The sequence below is a fragment of the Paramormyrops kingsleyae genome, chromosome 1, assembly GCF_048594095.1.
Source record: "Paramormyrops kingsleyae isolate MSU_618 chromosome 1, PKINGS_0.4, whole genome shotgun sequence".
Lineage (NCBI taxonomy): Eukaryota > Metazoa > Chordata > Actinopteri > Osteoglossiformes > Mormyridae > Paramormyrops > Paramormyrops kingsleyae.
Window position 1 is genome coordinate 10713608 of NC_132797.1, and position 22734 is coordinate 10736341.

The window sequence follows — 22734 nt, forward strand, 5'->3', positions numbered from 1 at the left end:
TCTCTCTGGTGGAGGTTCTGGGTGTCTCTCTGGTTTTAGCTCTGCTGATGGCTCAGCTGAAGGTTCCGGGTGTCTCTCTGGTAGAAGTTCTGCTGGTCTCTTTGCTGGAGGTCCCGGGTGTCTCTCTGGTAGTAGCTCTGCTGGTCTCTCTGGTAGAGGTTCCAGGTAACTCTCTGGTAGTAGTTCTGCTGGTCGCTCCCCTGGAGGTTCTGGGTGTCTCTTTCATAGAGGTTCTGCTATTCTCTCTGGTGGAGGTTCTGGGGATCTCCCCGATGGAGGTTATGTTTTCTTCAGCTTTCTCGTGCTGAGCCCTAGACCCTCTAGACACAGTTACATACTCCATACCTCTTTCCACCCCATACCCACTGTACCTCCCTTCTTTATTTTCCATGCCCACATATCTGAAGCAGAGTGTGGCAGAAATCCACATGGCGCACAAACAGGCCACCCAAGGTGCCCCGCACACCCCGTAGGGTTCCAGAATCAGCCGCAGAGCCTCATGGGCTGGGGTGGGGTTCTCTCTCTCTCCCATCTTACTAAATCGAATCAGTGCTCACAGTGCGCGATCGCCAACTGCTTCCTGGCCCTCTTCACACTCACTTCCCTCCCAAGCTGCGGGGGGGGGGGCTCGCTTCCTCACTTACCCATCTGGCCAGACTCCACCCAAGCCCCAGAGCCCGTCTAACCGTCTAACCTGTGGCTGCCAGCTCCATCTGTCACATTCCTCCACCCACCCCTCCCTCCCCCAGCTCTGCCATATGGAAATTTCCCCCGTCCGCACAGAGTGCCCCCCCCCCTTACCCAACATGCTTTGTCCTGCTTGACCTTCACCCACGCCACTTTCATCCTGAAGCCGGTTATGTGGCTCTCAGGTGTGCCTTCAAACATTTAAACAGCTGGATCGTTAACAGAGGGAAATCGGGGTTAATTACCACACTCCAAGGTCTAAGAGGGAGACCCTCGTTTCACAAAATGCCCCTAACCCTCCACCAGTGTGTGCGCCGTGAACTCCTCGCTCCTCCAGGCCAAGCCGGCCTGTTTACCGCACTGTGGACCGCCCGCTGTCCCCGTCGTGGGAGGAGCGGTGCTGGGTACCTCATGTCCCTCCAGCCAGAGTCTCCTGGCTGTTTTTTAAAGTGGTCATTTTGTGGGTGTTTCATGGTCGAGTTAAAAGACCATCAAAGATCATCTTATTCAGGCCAGTGAAAGTGACCCTTTAGTACTGGGAAGGTGAGCATTTTGCTCACTGTAAAGCGGGAGGCAGGTGGAGGCCAGGAACCCTGTCTCACTGGATGCTGTTGTTTTTCTGATGAAAAATTCTCTCTCTCACTCTCTCTCTCTTTCTCTATCTGTCTCTCTCTCTCGCCGTCTCTCTCTCTTCCACCTGTGACTCGCATTTCCAGACTCGCTACCAGCTGGGACCCTTTAGATGAAACCACATGATGCGGAATCACTTCATCTCACCCTTTAGGTGGCGCTCTAATGGAAGGGGGGAGGGGGGGGGGGGGGCGCTGGTCGCCGTGGTAACGTGGGGCTGCCTTTGTGGGCATCTAATTTGCCAGGCTTGGGGAGGGACTGGCCAGAAGCCTTTCTTTCAGATCTGTTCTCAGCTCTTGCTGGCCAGCCCCCCCACACACTGTAATACTCTCTTTATGCGCTTAATTAGTGTATGAAACTGGGGGCCCTCACAGGCCCCTGGGAGCCCGTACCATAGTGACGGGGCGGGGCTTGAAGGGTAAGATGGGGTGACCTTTGGAGGTGACAGGACGGTCAGTGCTCACAGGCTGTGCTGGGAAGAGAAGCTAATTCCCCACAGGTGCTGTGCCAGCATTGGGGGGGTGGGGTGCGGCTCAGTGCCGCTTCAGTGCCCCCCTCCCTGCTTCACCCGGGGGCTGCCATGGAGAGGCTGCAGGTGGCAGCCGGGTGGCTCAGCGGGGGGGTGGGGGGGGGGGTTTCTGTCGGCCTGCCTGCCTGCACACAGCAATGCAGTAATCCTGAAATCCTGATGCCCGCTGCCGGTTGTGTCTCGCTTGCCAGATTAATTATATCCCCCCCCCCCCGCCACATACAACACCACTCTCAAGTCTTTTAATGTCTCAGACACACAGACAAACGCACAGAGGCACACACACACACACACACATACAGAGACACACTCACATACGGACACACAGATACGCACACACTCTCAAACACGCTCTTTTTTTTTTCCCCTTTTTTTTTCTCTCAAACACACTCTAACAGACAGACACACACCCTCTCAGACACACTCTAACAGACAGACACACACACACCCTCTCAGACACACTCTAACAGACAGCTGCACACACACTCACACACACACACAGTTACTTGTCTTACTGTCGCTGATTATTACTTGTGCTCTGTGGTTTTGAAAAACGGATGAAATTGGCTTGGGGATGCAGCCGCCGCGTTTGCCAAGCTGACCGTCATGGGAGTCATCGGTTAGCGTCACTGTCACCTTAGCAGGGAGCCGGGCACGGCACTCACCACCTCTCTGTGTCGTCTTGCAGGACCGAATCTGTCGCAGAGAAGATGCTCACTAACTGGTTCACCTTTCTGCTCTACAAGTTCCTGAAGGTGAGGAAATGTCTGCTGGCTCCTTTGCAGGACACTCCTTGCGGTTCTTTTATAGCAGAGATGCTATTATCGGTGACCACGTCGCCTGGGATGCTCACAGATGGAGGGTGCAACCATCTCACCTGTGTTTTAGAGGAAGCAGAGATGGATAGGAGGGTACCCTTCCTCTGAGACTGTAATCAGTGCTGCTAGGATGCCTTCTTGGGCGAGATGCTACCCTCCTGTGTTAACTGCTGTTTGGCAGCTCGGCCTTGAGCGCCGTCATGCAGCTGGGAAGAAGACCTCAAGGTCTGACTCCCTGGGGAATCCGCCCGTCACACGATCGCCAGTGCATGATAGTCTCAAACCACAATGGAAATATTATAGAGATCTGATTCTGAGAGCAAAGCCTCACCACAGGACCAGCGATCCCCGCCGGGCGACGTTGAGGAGAACTCTCTGCTCCCTCAACGTTTCTGTCTGACACCTTCGGTGGGAGCCGGCTAATAATAAATGAGCTCAGATACGGGCTGGTGATCATGTGACACGTGATCATGTGGTAGTTCGGGATGCACAGCGTGACATCACCTGCTGCAGGTCATAATCGTGACCCAAACACATCATGTCTGTCTGTGGTTTCCCTCTGCGGGGATCATGGGTTTCATTCTGGTTGGGCAAATATCCACAGTGCAGAGCAAACAGCATCTGCCACAGGGTGATGTATATAGCAGCAGGCCGCCAGGTCTGTTCGTTTGCCCCTGGCCCCGACAGAATATGTGGGTCCAGGATGGATGGATGGATGGATGGATGGATGGATGTACTCATTTGCCAGAGATGTCAGAGAGAGCCAGGGAGTGTGCGCATGAGGAGGTGGCATTAGGCACAGCTGGGGGAGGCTGCCAGGGGTGTCACGTGACCCCACTCGTTTTGCTCGGCCCCCCCGCAGGAGTGTGCCGGGGAGCCACTGTTCTCCCTGTTCTGCGCAATCAAGCAGCAGATGGAGAAGGGCCCCATGGACGCCGTGACCGGGGAGGCCCGCTACTCGCTGAGCGAGGACAAGCTGATTCGCCAGCAGATCGACTACAAGACGCTGGTAAAGGCCGGGAGGGCAATAAGGGTGTCGTGCCCGTCATCACCAGACAGAACGGGGTGGCTCACGGAGGGCCCGCTCGTTACTGCAGGTGGTGAACTGCATCCACCCAGACAATGAGAAGAGCCCAGAAATCCAGGTCAAGGTGCTCAACTGCGACACTATCAGCCAGGTGAAGGAGAAGATCCTAGACGCCATCTACAAGAACGTACCCTGGTCCCACAGGCAGAAGGCCTCCGACATGGACCTAGGTGAGCGTCCCCGTTTTACCCCTGACCGCATACCCCCCCATCTTACCCCCGACCGCGTACCTTCCTGTCTTGGGGAGCCATGGGACCCACATACTGGGGGAGCAGGGGCACACTTGGTGAGGGGTGGGGGCTGCAGACTTTGGGGGGGGGGCACACACTTGAGGAGGTAGGGGCCACACACTGGTGGAGGGATGGGGCCACCGACTCTGGGAGGTGGGGGCCACAAACTCGGGGAAGGGTGAAGCCGCACATTCAGATGGGGGCCACAGACTCTGGGAGGTGGGGGCCACAGACTCTGGGAGGTGGGGGCCACAGGCTCTGGGAGGTGGGGCCCATAGACTCTGGGAGGTGGGGGCCACAGGCTCTGGGAGGTGGGGACCACAGACTCTGGGAGGTGGCCTCCTCGAGGCATAAAGATTTCGTAAATAAAGTGACAGCAGGTGCTGAGCAAGTGACTCAGAGCATCTCTGGGTTCGGTGAGATGAGCAGCGCCCCCCCAGTCCAGCCCCCCCGGATCGCCGCGTCTGATAAGGATAATGGGATTGCGCCGAATTCTATCCTCTTGGCACTCCTGGAACAAATTGGACAGGAGTGTTCTGTCCCTTTCTATTTCTGTCCCTGCTGATGCGCCTCAGAGACAGGGCCGGGGCCGTGGCCGGAGGGGGGGGAGGGTGACAACGAGTCTGCAGTGGGGCCAGGCCCCCCCTGTGGAATATGTGCCCATCACCTCCAGGTCAATCTCAGCTCCACTTGCTCTCCCATCCCCCTTCCCCCATTCCCTGGGCTCTTACCACCCACATTTCTCATTCTTTACCATGTTTATAGGAACACGCGCAGCAGCAGACACGGACCACAAGGGCGGCGCTCTCCATAAACACACAAGCTTTCTCTCCTCCCTGACTAATTCCACTTTGGTTTCTCCTTCCCAATTCTTCCAATGTCAAAGGAAATGTTTCGTTTGCAAACTGAACTGGAAGATATTTACGCGCTGGCTCCAGTCAGGGTGGTTGGGTCGACTTGGAGTCAGGGGGGTGATTATTATGGGCTGTATGGTCAGATACCGACTAGTTTAACCATCCAACATCAACACCATACCCACACACCCCCACCTCCTGAACACACTCATAATTAAATTGCATGATACATGTACTGTTACACTGCATGTCTGATATTGAGCTGACATTGAGCTCAATGCACTTTAGTCTCAGATTCAGGCTGAAATACCTCTGCTCCCCCCCCCACAGAATGGCGCCATGGGAGGGCGGCCCGGGTCATTCTCCAAGACGAGGATGCCTCCACCAAGATCGAGGGTGACTGGAAGAGACTCAACACCCTTTCTCACTACCAGGTATCATACCGCTTTAGCATGATTAGCATACACCACTGACATCACACGCCTGAACCATAACCGTACCCCTACCCCAGCCCCGGTGCCCATACATGCACCTCGAACTGCCTGCCCAGTAAAACTTGAGCCTTTCTACACATGCGGCAGCCAACGCGCTTCATAATGCCGCCGACCACGTGACTGATCCTGCTTCCACCACCTTCTGCCCTGACCAGGAGAGCTCAGAGGTGTTTCTCCTCAATCTTTATTTATATACAAAGATGCAGCAGAACGCTTTCATAGAGCGTCTTTGAAGTTGCGTTATGTTATACCACGTAGTCATCGTTAAAGGGGCTTTCTGATGTTCAGGTTCTTGTAGCCAGAAGCTTAACTGGCGTCTTTGTTTGTCTGCCGTCGGTAGCAAACCCAGAGCTGCAGGACTGGGAAGTTACTTTATATAATGTTATTTTAATTCGTCTGGTTGCAATTTGTGTCGAGCACCCAACACATCAGAAGCCTCACGGTTGTTTTCGCTGGACTCTCTCTTCCATTACTTTAATTTTTCCAAAGGAAACCGTCAAGATCAAAGGGTCTAGAAATGACTGTGTTTGCTTTGACCAGTATGGCGGAAAAACAGCCAAAGACGGACCTTGAGACCACTCATGGAAGTTCTTCTGTCAGTTTGATCCTCCCAAGTCCTGGTCCCCATTTAGGTGGCCTGTTTTATGCCCGTCCAGAGGACCCCACAGCAGGCGTATCCACGTTAAGCTGCCATCGCATGATATGTGTTTAGCATTGCGCCGAGCTCAGCGTTTACGCCCTGCCCTTCCTTATGAGTGACATTGCTGAGTGCCACTGAGCCAAGCGACAAGACGCCATCATAAACTGCTTGCCTATGGTGACATTCTTTTTTAGTTGTTTATTGTATTAATCATTAATCACTGAGCCAAATAACGACTTTTTACACCAATACATTCTGCAGAACACCATCATTACTCACCCAAAAATAACACTATTTGCAAAAATGATGCAGCACAGCTGCGCAATTCTGGGTAAAATATGAATCTCAATTTTTTTCACTCAAAATCAAGATTGCAACATTCATCTTCTTCTTTTTCTTCTTTTATTATTCTTTTTATTATGCATTACATTTTGTCTTTATGAAGATGGAACAAACAAATTGTATAGATGCTGATATTGGCTGATATTAAACATTATCAATATTCAAAGTTATCAGCAGCAGAGCTAAAGACACAAGTACTGAAATCAGGGGCGACCTGCCCTATAGGTGACACAGGCAATTGTCTAGGACGCCGTTTGATTAGGGGGCATGAAAGAGAGAGTGAAAAACAATCATAAAAAACATACCGATGATTGCATTTTGTAGCAATCATTTAAGCTAATTTTAATATTTCACTACTTTTCTTGTGAATCAGACACAAGCTAACTAGTTAGCAGCCAGATACACTGTGATACTGAAATGTTTTTAATATACATGAATTGACCAAATTTGTTTTCTGCTGTTCTGGGGGAGGGGGGGCTTCAGCAGAGTCTCACCTATTGTGCCAGAACACCCAGAGTCGACCCTGGTAATGGAGATGATTGCATTGGACGAACAGCCATTTTCTATAGTGGAGGACGAGGGATTTCAATGGCTCATTCACCACTTATGAGGTCTCAAAGTACCGGCCTGAGACATGTTTATAATTCATTATTACATCGAGCTCGTAGATCGATCTTTCGTTTTCCACAGAACAAAAAAACGATTTAATGTCTTTCCGCTAATCTGTGCCGGCAAGCTGGGCAACTTTCACCGCTTTCCTGAATGAAAAGAAAATATCCCCATATCCTCGGTTTTAGCTGAGCTGCACTGTAACGTACAAACGCTCTATTCAAACCTCGAGTGGATTTAAAAGGATAGGTTGCTTTTGTAAGATCGATAGATTTACATGTGTAGTACGTTTGACTTTTTATACTAAGGTATTTTTTCAAAAATTAATTTCAAAAGGTTTTTTGTTACTTTCACTTGAGTAGTATTTTACTGGGTGACTTTTCCTTTTACTTGAGTAACACTCTGATGTGGTGTCTGTATGAGACTGGAGTACTTTCTCCGCGGCTGGTTGCTTCAGCTCGCGTCACATACAGCTTTTCTCTCGTCGGCTGCACGTCGGAGAGGTCAGCGGCAGAAAGGTCAAAGTTGAATTCGGTTGAACGTTGAGCGCAGCGCTGAGTGGTACGCATCTCTGACAGTGGCCCGACTGGGCTAACACACACACTCTCCAGCCCTCCCCAGCACCACTATGTAGGGCTTACCAGTAAAATCTCACAATTCAATGGCTCTCAAATCCAAAGCAGACCAAACAGATATCATGGCGGCACGAGCTTTGTGTGGGCAGCAGCCGTTTGTTTGTTTTTTAGCCTAAACTTCCTTCTCAGACAGATGGACTCAGTGCTTCGCTCATAAATTATCCACAGGTCACGGTTCAGTGTTCTCATTTTTTATTTTTTTTTCTGTCGCGGTTCTTCGACGCACATGATTGCTTCCACTTATGGGGAGGGGGGGGGGGGGGCGCGGCGTCCACCGTTGAGTAGACAGCGATCACTGCTCCCCTGCTTCAGGAAAATGGTTTTGTGGGGGGGGGGGGGGGTGCGCATTATTTGCGAGAGCAGATCGCAGGGGATGCCCATAAAGTCGCCTCTGGGGTCTGCGCTGCAAATACTGCATAATGCAGTTGGTTTATTTAATGGGATGCCATCATCCCAGCTAATGGCTCTAGCTGGGCTGCATCGCTTCAGGAGGACGATTTACATCCTGCGATTCGCTGTACCTCTTCCTGCACCGTGACCCCCCCCACCCCAGGATGACAACGTCAACAGAAAGCCTTTGAGTGAAGCCCCCGCCCCCGTTTGATTCTGTAGACTGCCCCCCCCCCTTTTTTTGAATAACGCTCTCCTCTGTGTTTTAGAAGGCTTCTATACAGCCATCATTTCCAGCTACAAATTTACATGCGATCTCATTGTTCCATATCTAATGCCTTGGGGCGTGCAGCAGAATACGCAAGTTTACAGATTTTCCGGCGTTACAAACGCATGCCTAACATCCTGCCCTTAGCAGACTTCCTGTGACGCGTCTGGTGGACCGGGTCACATCTTCGGCTCCAAACTTCATGTATTATGGATACTTTATTTCACTGGTGGACACCTATGCACAGTTTTCAAAATTTTATGAAAATGGCTTTTATGAAAATGGAAGAAATACTAGTCACATCTACGAACAAATAGCCCTTAGTTTGGAGGTTGCCATGATGTTAATTTAGAAGCTAATGTCTCCCGTGGCCCACATCACACGACAGGGGAGATTGGCATGTTGTTAATTCGGAGACTGATATTTCTAGTGGCCCACACCACATGACGGGGGAGGTTGGCATGATGTTAATTTGGAAGGCAACGTCTCTAGTGGCATCACATGACGGGGAACCGCAGAAGGATCAGGGGTAGCTGGTCAGGTGCTGGTCTTAATGTGGGAGAGTGATGAGGAGAAGGGTACAACTGTCATGGGGGAGGGGGGTTATATCGTCGGCTGGCCTCACAGTACAGATTTGGGACCGAATTGGCCCAATTCCGTCACTGGCGTGGCTGTGCGCACAGGAAATTGCGAAAGTGCTCAGAATCCCCGAGTGGAGCTAGCCATGCCCGGGGACATTATCGCTCATGGGGGGCGGGGGGGTTGGGCGGGGGGGGGTATAGTCACCTCCGTTCATTAACTGGTGAGCAATTTCTCAGATGAGCTGGACAGCCTCCAGGCGAGGGTGCGGGCGGTTAAATTAAATGTCACGGCGAGCCTAGATGCAGGGAAGAGGCCCGGCGGGCGGATTAGGGGTTGATTGGAATCGGAGATGAGATAATGAAGACAGAAGCTAATTCATTTTCGGTCGGGGAGGGTAAGTAATCCTTGACAAAGAAGATGCAGGCATGGCGATGCGGGCCCGTTAGCGCGCGGCTCCATGAGGGAGCCCCCCCCCCCTCCCCCCCCGTCACGGCAACCTGAGGTTCATCTCTGCCTTGGTTTGTTTTTTTACTCTCCTTGGCCGGAGTGAAATTCCCCGGAAGGTGAGAAAGCAGCAGCCTCGCGCTCGGTCTGCTTAGCTGGGTTCCACTCCCCCCGTCAGGCATACCGTCCCTAAGACACTCGCGCTCTCAGTTGTTTCTTTGTTGTTTGTGTTTGTGTTTTTTTTTTTACAATAATAGCCAAAATGACACAGACCTGCCTGGACCCAGAAACTGCGCAGCCTTCCAGGTCGGAGTCAAACGCTTTATCTTCCCTTAAGAAACAGGAATTGGAGCCCAGCACCCCCCCATCTAAGCCCTCCCCTCAAACCAAGCCCCCACCCCCTCCCAAGAAGATTCTTCCTCCACACAGTGCCCCAGCGAAGCTCATGCCTTCAGCTTTGTCACGTTTAATTCATTACACACTTCCCTGGTGTTTTTGACTCTTTACCCACAATTAGCTGTTCTAGGGTCACAGGACAGAAACCAGCACCCTGCGTATTTAACCACCTGCCTGACACGTGCTGCACCCCCCCCCCACACCCACACCTGTCCCCCACCTGTCTCCCGGTGAGGTTTTGCTGCCCTTCGTGTCCTTGCACTGTCAGCTGTCTTCCCAGGTTCCCCTTCAGAGCTAAAGCACTGCTGTCAGAGACCAATAACACCCTTACGGTTTGTCCCCCCCCCCCCCCAGGTGCCCGATAACGCAGTGGTGGCTCTCGTACCGAAGCAGGTCATGGTTTACAATTCGGTGAACAACTCCACCGTCTCCAGAACCTCCGCCGGCAAATACGGTGAGTCCTCCTGGGGGGTGTGTCTGGGGGTGTGGCACTAGCTGCACTACTCACAATTCCCGTGCACACGTATCAGTGTGGGTGGGGCCGGGGATCGGGAAGCGGTGCCAGGCTGTGTGAAAGTGAGCTTATCCTCGATGTGGCCTGGAGATGCTGCTACCTATTGGAGGATGTATCACACACACACACACACACACACACACACACACACACACACACATATGTTTGGATTTGGAATGTTCTGGAATGCCACCTGGACTGTGGTGTAAAAATTTTTTTTAACTTTTAAAAATTGAAAATTGTGACACACACAGACATACACACACTCACACACATGCGCGCGTTTCTGTCCTCGAATGAACTTTCCATTTAGTCTCAACAAAACTCATTAAAAGTGATAAGCGACATAAATATTTAAATGTCCTTATTCTCTTTCCTTTTTGCTTTTTTCTTTCTCATTTGTTTTCTTGGGCTGTCATCACAACATCTGCTTATCACTAGCTTCTCAAAGTTTGTCCCCGCAAAACACGAGGCAGCAGGCTCACGCACCACAGCCCCCACACCCGTCAGTCCGCAGAGCGCCCCCCTCCCGCCCGCGGGCCAATTAGCGGCCGATCTCTAGGGGGCGCCCTCGCTGGCTGTGAGACCGGGCCCCACTGAGCATCACCATTAGAAAGAGACATCGCCCCCCTCTCAATGCAGACATGCATTAGTGGGGGGGCACAAGTGCCGTTCCCTCCCCCCCCCAGCTGTTTCCACTCGGCAAATCCCATCAGGGCCTTGTTACACCCCTCCACGCCTCGCCCCACCGTGTCCAATCACGTGGCTCTCCCATGCCACCCTCCCTCCCCTGTCTCCCCCCAGGCTGCTCCCCCCACCCGGCCCCGCCCATCGATACCCTCAGCTCTGTATAAACATTAATAGTTTGTCTTTCTGCTTTGTCGTAAATGTCATCGGCACCGTGTGGCTCAGCCTGCATGCATATTCAGTGTGTCACACGCCTCAGCACAGAGGCTCCTGAGTACAGACCCCAGCCCAAAGCCCCCCCCCCACGGTGGTTGGGTGCAGTTACATGGACCGCAGGCAGGGGGCGACGTGGCTAAAGGTGCATGTCTCCTGTCTTGACCCCGGCCAGAGAACATGATGAAGTACACGGGCAGCCCGGACAGCCTGCGCTCACGCACGCCCATGCTGACGCCCGACATGGAGAGCGGTGTCAAGGTGTGGCACCTGGTCAAGAACCACGAGCACGGCGACCAGAAGGAGGGCGACCGTGGCAGCAAGATGGTGTCCGAGATCTACCTGACCCGCCTGCTGGCCACAAAGGTGTGTTCAGCTCGGTTGCTGCACTGTGTGTGTGTCTGTCTGTCTGTCTGTGCGCCACACTGTCTCTGTGTCCTGATTGGTAGGTAGGCGGAGGCACAGGGACACCGAGCAGAAACAGAGTGGGCTGTCGGCACGGTGGTGTGGGTGGTGGCAGCTGTGTGAGAGCGCCCCCTAGCTGCAGATTTCACATCCCGCTTTGTCCCGCAGGGCACGCTGCAGAAGTTCGTGGACGACCTGTTTGAGACCATCTTCAGCACGGCCCACCGCGGCAGCGCCCTGCCGCTCGCCATCAAGTACATGTTCGACTTCCTGGACGAGCAGGCGGACAAACACGGCATCCATGACCCACACGTCAGGCACACGTGGAAGAGCAACTGGTGAGCACCAGCTAACCGCTAACGAACACACACTCACACAGACCGTGTGTTTCCTGCTCTGGGCCGTGTGTGTCCTGAGCACTACGGAGGAGCTCCCCCCCCCCCCCAGGCCTGGGGGGCAGTATCCTTTCCTCAAGCTAATGTTAAAAGTGCCTTTCAACACAGCAGGCAGCTCAAGGCCCAGTGGGTGGAGACATGCTAATGCATGCTAATCACACGCTAATGAAGACAACCTTCTTAGCTCACGCTGCTCGTTCTTTGGGTCTGGGGGAGGTAGCGTGGCGGCGTCCTGTTTCCTCCCCGCAGGGAGCCTCTGCTCAGGCTAACTGGTGTAGGCCTCCAGCTCCCACGGACCGCTGCCCGGTGTGTGTGTGTGTGTGTGTGTGTGTGTGTGTGTGTGTTTGTGTGTGGCATGGATTTCAACAGTTCAGCTCCCGTTAGCTTTATGGAGTAATTATTTAAATGACTTCTCCGGTTACCCAGCGGTTTGGCTGCTAGTTCCGGTTGCGATAAAGCAGATTCTATAAAAGCGACAAGATTCTGGTGCTGGAGGCCAGAAAATCACCCCTGAAGAGCTCAACCACTCACCGGGGTGGGGGGGCAGGGGGCTTACAAAGGTACTGCCAGAGTGTGAGGCTGAGTTCCAGTTGGTGTGATGGGCCGGGACAGGCGCCATGGTAACAGGGACAGCCCATCCATCATGCACCACGGGTTAAGGGCGGAGCTCAGCTCCACACCTGAGCAGGCCCAGCTCATAATGCCCCCCCTCCCCCATCAATCAAGTTGGGGGAAATGTTAGCCCGTGAGGAGCTCTGTCACATACATACACACCCCTTGCCAACTGCATAAGTGGGGAATGAGCAGGCTTAGATGTGTGTGTGTGTGTGTGTGTGTGTGTGTGTGTGTGTGTGTGTGCAAGCGTGTGTGTAAATTCCCCTGTCTCTGGCATGGTGTCAACTGATTGGCTGAAGGTTTTCTCCCATAAGAGGGGATTCTGGGTAACATGGATGTCAGAACGCCAAGCCATGGCCACAGTGTTCTCCACAGCTTCATTAACCCTTAATCGTAATCTTACGAACACCTGCGTCCCAAACCCATGATTACACCTAGTTACATGTTTTCCAGGGACCTTTAACACCTCCACACTAGTGACTGCATGTAGATGGGGCCATGATTCATCTGCTTACTTTATGATTCTTAACACCTGGAAGCGAAAAAGATGATCCAGTTAGAAAGGCTTATGTCCTGGACAGTGAAATCTTGAAGGACATCGCCACATCTCCAGAGCTCCACATCTTCCCAGCCACTGATAACACAGACACATCTGCAATCTGGTCTCCCTCATGAAAGAGAGACACAATCTGTCAGGGTCAGAGGAGGGTAAGAGGGCAGCCGTCCGAGGTTGATCCCAACATGCGTCCCTGAAACATCAGAGGATGGCTTATCGTTGTGGTTCCCAAGGAGCCATTGACATCAGAGCTGTATGGTCTTCAGTGTCACTCTCCACGACACCTTACCAAAGACAAAAACAAAACAGAGACCAAAGACACTGAGTCCTTAGAGGACATGGCCATCAGAATCGCACTGTCCTGGAAACATTGTCTGTAATCCAGCAGATTAACTTTGAAAAATAGATGTGGTGGCCTTGCTGGGCACGATGAAATCAGAATCCCTGATTATTTTATAAAATAATTAGTATTTGATGATGTAATTATACTACACATACAGCTCTTAGAAAGTCAGGTCCCACTCTAGACAATGATCTCAGGCTGCAGAGTGTAGTGACACTCAGGAAATGCTGAAAAGCACCTGTATCCTAGAGGTAGAAGCTCTCAGGAACAAGATATGTAGCGACATTGGACTGTGGTCACATGCTGAGTTTCAGGTTAGGAATCACACCTTTGTGAACATGGACATAGCCTCACAATGAGAAACCAGGATCTCAGCTTCTCCTCATCCACCTCTCATCCACCTCGCTGCTTTTCATCCACCGTTCCACTTCTCATCCACCTCTCCGTCCTCTGAACTATCCCACATCTTCCTCCACGAGCACTGTGTGAATCATAAAGACACAAAAACTAATTAAGCCCTAAATGAATGGGCTTTAATTTGCCCTCGTTCTAATAACAGCAGATGGATTTCAGGCCCCCCCAGATGGTGATCAGCCCAGCCGTCACTTATTTGTAAATCTTACTCACTCGCCAGGGATTAAGACCTGAAGTGGGCAGGTACCGAATGCAGCTTTCTGTTAATCGTAAAATAATGAGATTTTATCTACACCATAGTTTTCTAGCTTGTGAATAAGGGCGACTTTTTATTCCATGGTCTTTAAATAGAATGATATTTAAGCCATAATTTTTAAGGTAGAAAATTTATAACAAAGTCATATGCATTCGTGCACAATCCATTTCTGCTATTTCAGGTTTTGAAATATTTAATATTCTCACTTTATTTCCAAGTCGATCTCCTTAATCGCCTGTAAAAGACTAATATAAATATTACTTATGTAGCACAGCTGATATTAGCTAGCAGGTTCAGGTCACAGTAAGGTCAAAGTTTGCAGCCACCCTGTGGCGCCTTCTTCTTCTCCCCTGAGCAGGCATCACCCAGAGAGAGGCCAGCATTTCACACACTTCCACACGCACAGCTGGATACGGTGGCAGGCTGTGATTGGTCAGCAGCTGCACCATGCTCAGTCCCCACTGCTGTCCATCCACGGTGTCACAACACCTTGTCTTTCTGGAAATGGTGCCGCCATGCTCCACATCAGTACTCCAGGGTAGAGCAGGGCATCGTGGGTATTTACAGATTTTCTTTTTGGCTTTTCTGAATTAGACATAGCTTTTAGCTTTAGCATCTTCTGGCATTAGGGCTTGGAAGTATATCTTCTGCCCTGGAAAATGTGTGGTTCTCTCTGGACCTCTGTGCGGGTCTCCATGTTCCTCACTAGACCTTTGTGTGGGTCTCCATGTTCCTCACTGGAATTCTGTGTGGGTCCTCATCTTTCTCATTGGACCTCTCTGTGGGTCTCCATTCACACTCAGGTTCATGTTCCAGCCCAGTGACACCTAGGAATTAGAGTGGAAGGTCCATAGGTAACACATAATGAAGGTCCTTAATCCTGCCCTTTATCCTGGAAATTTCATAATCTGCCTGACTGGTCACATCTCCATGGCCGACATTCTGGCATCCTTCCCATTCCAGCTCTTCGTCTGAAGTCATAATCCCAGCCTTATAGCTCCAAATCTTCTTTTGTGACATTGTCACACATGAGTGACTGTGACTTGACAGGCAGTGAGGTCATCGTTTGGGGACTCTGTTCTGCTCATTCTTTGTGTCTGTCTCACCCAGACAACCTTGTTCTGTAGGGTTTAGTGATGGCCTCCTTGGGTCTAGGGGCAGGACAGTGCCCCCATTGTGACAGAGGCGGAACTGCAGGGGAACACTCTGGACAGGTTACATTTATTAGGTGACATCTGGAAATGGTGAGTCAGGTTGAGGAGAAGGCGTGGCTCAGGAGAGGGTGGCAGTGGTGTGAGTTGGCTATAGGCCATGTCAACTGAGCACTTCCACTACGGGTGTGGGGGGGGCATCACATTTCGTGTGGTTCCAGGTGCTTGGCGCTTGTTGTGGCAAACCCGTTTGGATTTCTGGGGGTGTTTGCTCATGACCCTTGTCCATTTCTGTCTGTATGTAAACGGCACCATCCCCCCATCTGCGGTAGTCAGCAACTTTATGAGGGACAGCAGGGTTACTGCCCGGCAGCCTGCTTGTATTTCATCTGAAAACAAAAGCACTCTAAAGAAACATTCTGGAGAAGAAGCTGTTGATTCGTTGACTGAATGACATTAAAAGGCAATCACCCCTTACCTACCCCAGTCTACCCCCTCACCCTCTGGTCTGAATGTGTCCCGCAGCCTACCTCTGAGGTTCTGGGTGAACGTGATCAAGAACCCTCAATTCGTCTTCGACATCCACAAGAGCAGCATCACGGACGCCTGCCTCTCCGTGGTGGCCCAGACTTTCATGGACTCCTGCTCCACGTCTGAGCACAGGCTAGGAAAAGACTCGCCATCCAACAAACTGCTCTACGCCAAGGACATCCCCAGCTACAAGAGCTGGGTGGAGAGGTGAGCCAAACGCTGACTCTCAGTGTGTGGGTGGAGCCATTCAAGGTACGCCCTCTCATACATGTGGGTGGGGTTATTGGAGACACGCCCTCTCATACATGTGGGTGGGGTTATTGGAGACACGCCCTCTCATACAGGTGGGTGGGGTTATTAGAGACACGCCCTCTCATACAGGTGGGTGGGGTTATTGGAGACACGCTCTCTCATACATGTACGTGGTGGCTTAGACCTCATAACAGGTCTGGGTGGAGCAATTGCCTACAGGTGTGGATGTAGAAACAATCTTTGTGATGGGGTAGGGGGGAGGCTACGGTGAGAAATATACTTGTTTAGATTGAACACAAACCATGACCTTTAAGACAAAATTTACAGTGCTGCTGGAAACAAACCTGTTTACAAGCTCACTGTACATCCACCAGCTCCCTGGAGAATGTAATCTCTCTCCAGACAGAAGGCTGATCACTACAGACAGTCCAGGTGTGAGAGACTTACCTGTAAAGACATTCAGGTGTGTGAGGTTTACCTGTAAAGACAGTCTAGATGTGAGATGTTTACCCGTTAAGACAGTCCAGGCGTGAGAGGTTTACCTGTAAAGACATTCAGGTGTGTGAGGTTTACCTGTAAAGACAGTCTAGATGTGAGATGTTTACCCGTTAAGACAGTCCAGGCGTGAGAGGTTTACCTGTAAAGACATTCAGGTGTGTGAGGTTTACCTGTAAAGACAGTCTAGATGTGAGATGTTTACCCGTTAAGACAGTCCAGGCGTGAGAGGTTTACCTGTAAAGACATTCAGGTGTGTGAGGTTTACCTGTAAAGACAGTCTAGATGTGAGATGTTTACGTGTAAAGATAGTCTAGGTGTGAGAGGTTTACCTGAAAAGACAGTTTAGGTGTGAGAGGTTTACCTGTAAAGACACTCCAGGTGTGTGTGGTTTACCTGTAAAGACAGTCTAGATGTGAGATGTTTACCCGTTAAGACAGTCCAGGCGTGAGAGGTTTACCTGTAAACACAGTCCTGGTCTGGAAGGTTTACCTGTAAAGACAGTCCAGGTGTGGGAGGTTTACCTGAAAAGACAGTCTAGGCGTGAGAGGTTTACCTCTAAAGACAGTCTAGGTGTGAGAGGTTTACCTGTAAAGACAGTCTAGATGTGAGAGGTTTACCTGTAAAGACAGTCTAGGTGTGAGAGGTTTACCTGTAAAGACAGTCTAGGTGTGAGAGGTTTACCTGTAAAGACAGTCTAGATGTGAGAGGTTTACCTGTAAAGACAGTCTAGGTGTGAGAGGTTTACCTGTAAAGACAGTCTAGGTGTGAGAGGTTTACCTCTAAAGACAGTCTAGGTGTGAGAGGTTTACCTGTAAAGACAGTCTAGGTGTGAGAGGTTTACCTCTAAAGACAGTCTAGGTGTGAGAGGTTTACCTGTACTGACAGTCTAGGTGTGAGAGGTTTACCTGTAAAGACATTCTAGGTGTGAGAGGTTTACCTGTAAAGACAGTCTAGGTGTGAGAGGTTTACCTGTAAAGACAGTCTAGGTGTGAGAGGTTTACCTGTAAAGACAGTCTAGTTGTGAGAGGTTTACCTGTAAAGACAGTCTATGTGTGAGAGGTTTACCTGTAAAGACAGTCTAGATGTGAGAGGTTTACCTGTAAAGACAGTCTAGATGTGAGAGGTTTACCTGTAAAGACAGTCTAGGTGTGAGAGGTTTACCTGTAAAGACAGTCTAGGTGTGAGAGGTTTACCTGTAAAGACAGTCTAGATGTGAGAGGTTTACCTGTAAAGACAGTCTAGGTGTGAGAGGTTTACCTGTAAAGACAGTCTAGGTGTGAGAGGTTTACCTGTAAAGACAGTCTATGTGTGAGAGGTTTACCTGTAAAGACAGTCTAGGTGTGAGAGGTTTACCTGTAAAGACATTCTAGGTGTGAGAGGTTTACCTGTAAAGACAGTCTATGTGTGAGAGGTTTACCTGTAAAGACAGTCTAGGTGTGAGAGGTTTACCTGTACTGACAGTCTAGGTGTGAGAGGTTTACCTGTAAAGACATTCTAGGTGTGAGAGGTTTACCTGTAAAGACAGTCTAGGTGTGAGAGGTTTACCTGTAAAGACAGTCTAGGTGTGAGAGGTTTACCTGTAAAGACAGTCTAGTTGTGAGAGGTTTACCTGTAAAGACAGTCTAGATGTGAGAGGTTTACCTGTAAAGACAGTCTAGGTGTGAGAGGTTTACCTGTAAAGACAGTCTAGGTGTGAGAGGTTTACCTCTAAAGACAGTCTAGGTGTGAGAGGTTTACCTCTAAAGACAGTCTAGGTGTGAGAGGTTTACCTGTAAAGACAGTCTAGGTGTGAGAGGTTTACCTCTAAAGACAGTCTAGGTGTGAGAGGTTTACCTGTAAAGACAGTCTAGGTGTGAGAGGTTTACCTGTAAAGACAGTCTAGATGTGAGAGGTTTACCTGTAAAGACAGTCTAGATGTGAGAGGTTTACCTGTAAAGACAGTCTAGGTGTGAGAGGTTTACCTGTAAAGACAGTCTAGGTGTGAGAGGTTTACCTGTAAAGACAGTCTAGATGTGAGAGGTTTACCTGTAAAGACAGTCTAGGTGTGAGAGGTTTACCTGTAAAGACAGTCTAGGTGTGAGAGGTTTACCTGTAAAGACAGTCTATGTGTGAGAGGTTTACCTGTAAAGACAGTCTAGGTGTGAGAGGTTTACCTGTAAAGACATTCTAGGTGTGAGAGGTTTACCTGTAAAGACAGTCTAGGTGTGAGAGGTTTACCTGTAAAGACAGTCTAGGTGTGAGAGGTTTACCTGTACTGACAGTCTAGGTGTGAGAGGTTTACCTGTAAAGACATTCTAGGTGTGAGAGGTTTACCTGTAAAGACAGTCTAGGTGTGAGAGGTTTACCTGTAAAGACAGTCTAGGTGTGAGAGGTTTACCTGTAAAGACAGTCTAGTTGTGAGAGGTTTACCTGTAAAGACAGTCTATGTGTGAGAGGTTTACCTGTAAAGACAGTCTAGGTGTGAGAGGTTTACCTGTAAAGACATTCTAGGTGTGAGAGGTTTACCTGTAAAGACAGTCTAGGTGTGAGAGGTTTACCTGTAAAGACAGTCTAGGTGTGAGAGGTTTACCTGTACTGACAGTCTAGGTGTGAGAGGTTTACCTGTAAAGACATTCTAGGTGTGAGAGGTTTACCTGTAAAGACAGTCTAGGTGTGAGAGGTTTACCTGTACTGACAGTCTAGATGTGAGAGGTTTACCTGTAAAGACAGTCTAGGTGTGTGTGGTTTACCTGTAAAGACAGTCTAGATGTGAGATGTTTACCCGTTAAGACAGTCCAGGCGTGAGAGGTTTACCTGTAAAGACATTCAGGTGTGTGAGGTTTACCTGTAAAGACAGTCTAGATGTGAGATGTTTACCCGTTAAGACAGTCCAGGCGTGAGAGGTTTACCTGTAAAGACATTCAGGTGTGTGAGGTTTACCTGTAAAGACAGTCTAGATGTGAGATGTTTACCCGTTAAGACAGTCCAGGCGTGAGAGGTTTACCTGTAAAGACATTCAGGTGTGTGAGGTTTACCTGTAAAGACAGTCTAGATGTGAGATGTTTACGTGTAAAGATAGTCTAGGTGTGAGAGGTTTACCTGAAAAGACAGTTTAGGTGTGAGAGGTTTACCTGTAAAGACACTCCAGGTGTGTGTGGTTTACCTGTAAAGACAGTCTAGATGTGAGATGTTTACCCGTTAAGACAGTCCAGGCGTGAGAGGTTTACCTGTAAACACAGTCCTGGTCTGGAAGGTTTACCTGTAAAGACAGTCCAGGTATGGGAGGTTTACCTGAAAAGACAGTCTAGGCGTGAGAGGTTTACCTCTAAAGACAGTCTAGGTGTGAGAGGTTTACCTGTAAAGACAGTCTAGATGTGAGAGGTTTACCTGTAAAGACAGTCTAGGTGTGAGAGGTTTACCTGTAAAGACAGTCTAGGTGTGAGAGGTTTACCTGTAAAGACAGTCTAGGTGTGAGAGGTTTACCTCTAAAGACAGTCTAGATGTGAGAGGTTTACCTGTAAAGACAGTCTAGGTGTGAGAGGTTTACCTGTAAAGACAGTCTAGGTGTGAGAGGTTTACCTGTAAAGACAGTCTAGGTGTGAGAGGTTTACCTGTAAAGACAGTCTAGGTGTGAGAGGTTTACCTGTAAAGACAGTCTAGGTGTGAGAGGTTTACCTCTAAAGACAGTCTAGGTGTGAGAGGTTTACCTGTAAAGACAGTCTAGATGTGAGAGGTTTACCTGTAAAGACAGTCTAGGTGTGAGAGGTTTACCTGTAAAGACAGTCTAGGTGTGAGAGGTTTACCTGTAAAGACAGTCTAGATGTGAGAGGTTTACCTGTAAAGACAGTCTAGGTGTGAGAGGTTTACCTGTAAAGACAGTCTAGGTGTGAGAGGTTTACCTGTAAAGACAGTCTAGATGTGAGAGGTTTACCTGTAAAGACAGTCTAGGTGTGAGAGGTTTACCTGTAAAGACAGTCTATGTGTGAGAGGTTTACCTGTAAAGACAGTCTAGGTGTGAGAGGTTTACCTGTAAAGACATTCTAGGTGTGAGAGGTTTACCTGTAAAGACAGTCTAGGTGTGAGAGGTTTACCTGTAAAGACAGTCTAGGTGTGAGAGGTTTACCTGTACTGACAGTCTAGGTGTGAGAGGTTTACCTGTAAAGACATTCTAGGTGTGAGAGGTTTACCTGTAAAGACAGTCTAGGTGTGAGAGGTTTACCTGTACTGACAGTCTAGATGTGAGAGGTTTACCTGTAAAGACAGTCTAGGTGTGAGAGGTTTACCTGTAAAGACATTCTAGGTGTGAGAGGTTTACCTGTAAATACAGTCTAGGTGTGAGAGGTTTACCTGTAAAGACAGTCTAGGTGTGAGAGGTTTACCTGTAAAGACAGTCTAGGTGTGAGAGGTTTACCTGTAAAGACAGTCTAGGTGTGAGAGGTTTACCTGTACTGACATTGGTAGGTTGAGGGTTGTACTCTGGCAGTGCTATGAATACATCATATCTGGCATCTGTCTCTCTGCTGTTTTCAGCTCCTTCTGCATTTTATTGCTTTAAGAAAAGCCCTGGGGTACGTGCGAGTGCGCTGAGATGAAAATACAGTGGGAGCAGATCGATGGTGGCGGGGCGGCTGGCCGGCCAGCCATGCGCATTTTTAACACTTTAAGAGGACGCCAGGAGCCCGCGTGGCTCGTTTGTTGAGACGAGTTTTATTAAATTTATTTGCTGCATCGCAGAATAAAATACGGGGCTTCTGAAGCGGTTAAAAAGTATTTATTCACAACAGACACCGGAGTCTAAAAGGAGCATCTGAGGCCGTGGGGGTGAGCGGGGATGCTCACTGAGGCGCATGTCTGTCAGCGATCGGATCTGAGTTCTTTCTTTGGGGGCGGGGGGCGGGGGTGACAGTTTAAATATGGACGAGGGCACATCTAAACATAACTCTGCACCTCTCAGAGCAGGCCAGGCCGGCCTGCCAGGGACGCTAATTTATGAAGCACGACTCGGGATGGGATCCAAACCCGACCCATCTGTCGAGGAACGGAACCGGCGGCCTGGAGCCGGTGGCGCGCTGCTAATGGGAGAAGCCGCTCCCGCAGAACTCCCCCGCTTCCGTGTTTTCGGTTTGCCGCAGACGGCACTTTATCCAAGCCAGACAGGCCGGTGCTGAAGAAGGGCAGATCATGTGATCATGCCATTCTGTAGGTGAATAGTCCAGCTGTAGATTTTGGGGGTTGGGGGAGGTTGGGAGGGGAGAAGCATAATCCTTAAATCACACGCATGTAACAGCAAGTGCATGAAGAGATGCTCCCTCCACTATGTGCACGGAACATACATGACCCCCCCCCCATATGTTAACATGGCTGAGATGCTACTGAAGGAGCTGATTATCTGTATTATATGTGTTAAATTAAGCTCTGCAGGGTGGCAGATCTCAGCAGCTCTGCTTTAGGTCATACTCTGGGTGCTTGGCGCTACCCCACCCCCACCCCCCCCCCGGTGTATCCACCCGCAGTGGGGGCCCAGTCTCTGCTAGCCTGCCAGCTATTCAGCGTTTCAGCATGGTAGAGTGAGAAGGTGCCACACAGGCAGAGAAGCAGAGACCCTTCACCTCTGGAGGGAAAAACAGCAATGAAAGGAGAATACCAGTTAAAGGTTGGGACACGCCAAGCCGCCTTCAAAGGGGAGTGATAGTGTCGCATCACATGACCTGGTCACCTGACCTAAACACAGGAGAAATGGTTTTAGAGGAGTTTGACCAGAGAATGAAGGAAAAGTGGCCAAGTACTAATAAACCTTTCTATGGGTAGGTGTGTCCAAACTTTTGACCAATACTGTAGACAATCTGATTTGGGCTCTCGGTCGGTCGTGTCCCACGCAGTCCCGGGAGCTCTTACAAATCATTCCGAAATTCCCACTCCCTCCCGTCAAACTTTCAGGCAAAATGGCACAGTGCCCCAGATGCTGCCGTCTTCCTGACAGACCCCCCCCCCAGAAGAAAGGCGGAGATCCCCAAAGCGGCTTACACCTTTATCCCTTGGGCCTGCGAGACTGGCACCCCGGGGCATTTATTTAATTTAACAAGTCCTCTTCAGATGTGTTAATCTTTAATGTGCATTTTTAGTGGTGCAGAGCCTCCCGTTTTCTTCACGTTTTCTTAAGTGCGATGGACTAGCTGCAGTTTGATTTGCTGGATCTGAGCTACTGAATCACCAAGAGCAGCTGTCACGCAGTGTCAGGGCAGCTCGTGGCTCCGTAATGACTGCCCTCTTCAGGTGTTGCTTAGCATATA

General features: G+C 50.0%; 1 protein-coding gene across 3 annotated transcripts in view; it reads left to right on the forward strand.

The window, feature by feature from the left end:
- The window catches only part of plxna4 (plexin A4), a 158306-nt gene that overhangs the window by 131313 nt on the left and 4259 nt on the right, over positions 1-22734 (forward strand). For all 3 annotated transcript variants that reach the window (XM_072709299.1, XM_072709298.1, XM_072709300.1), the window contains exons 23-30: positions 2535-2601; positions 3527-3673; positions 3762-3921; positions 5166-5269; positions 9990-10089; positions 11225-11415; positions 11623-11792; positions 15710-15922. In XM_072709299.1, the coding sequence (XP_072565400.1) occupies positions 2535-2601; positions 3527-3673; positions 3762-3921; positions 5166-5269; positions 9990-10089; positions 11225-11415; positions 11623-11792; positions 15710-15922 (1152 nt within the window). The remainder of the gene's footprint in view (positions 1-2534; positions 2602-3526; positions 3674-3761; positions 3922-5165; positions 5270-9989; positions 10090-11224; positions 11416-11622; positions 11793-15709; positions 15923-22734) is intronic.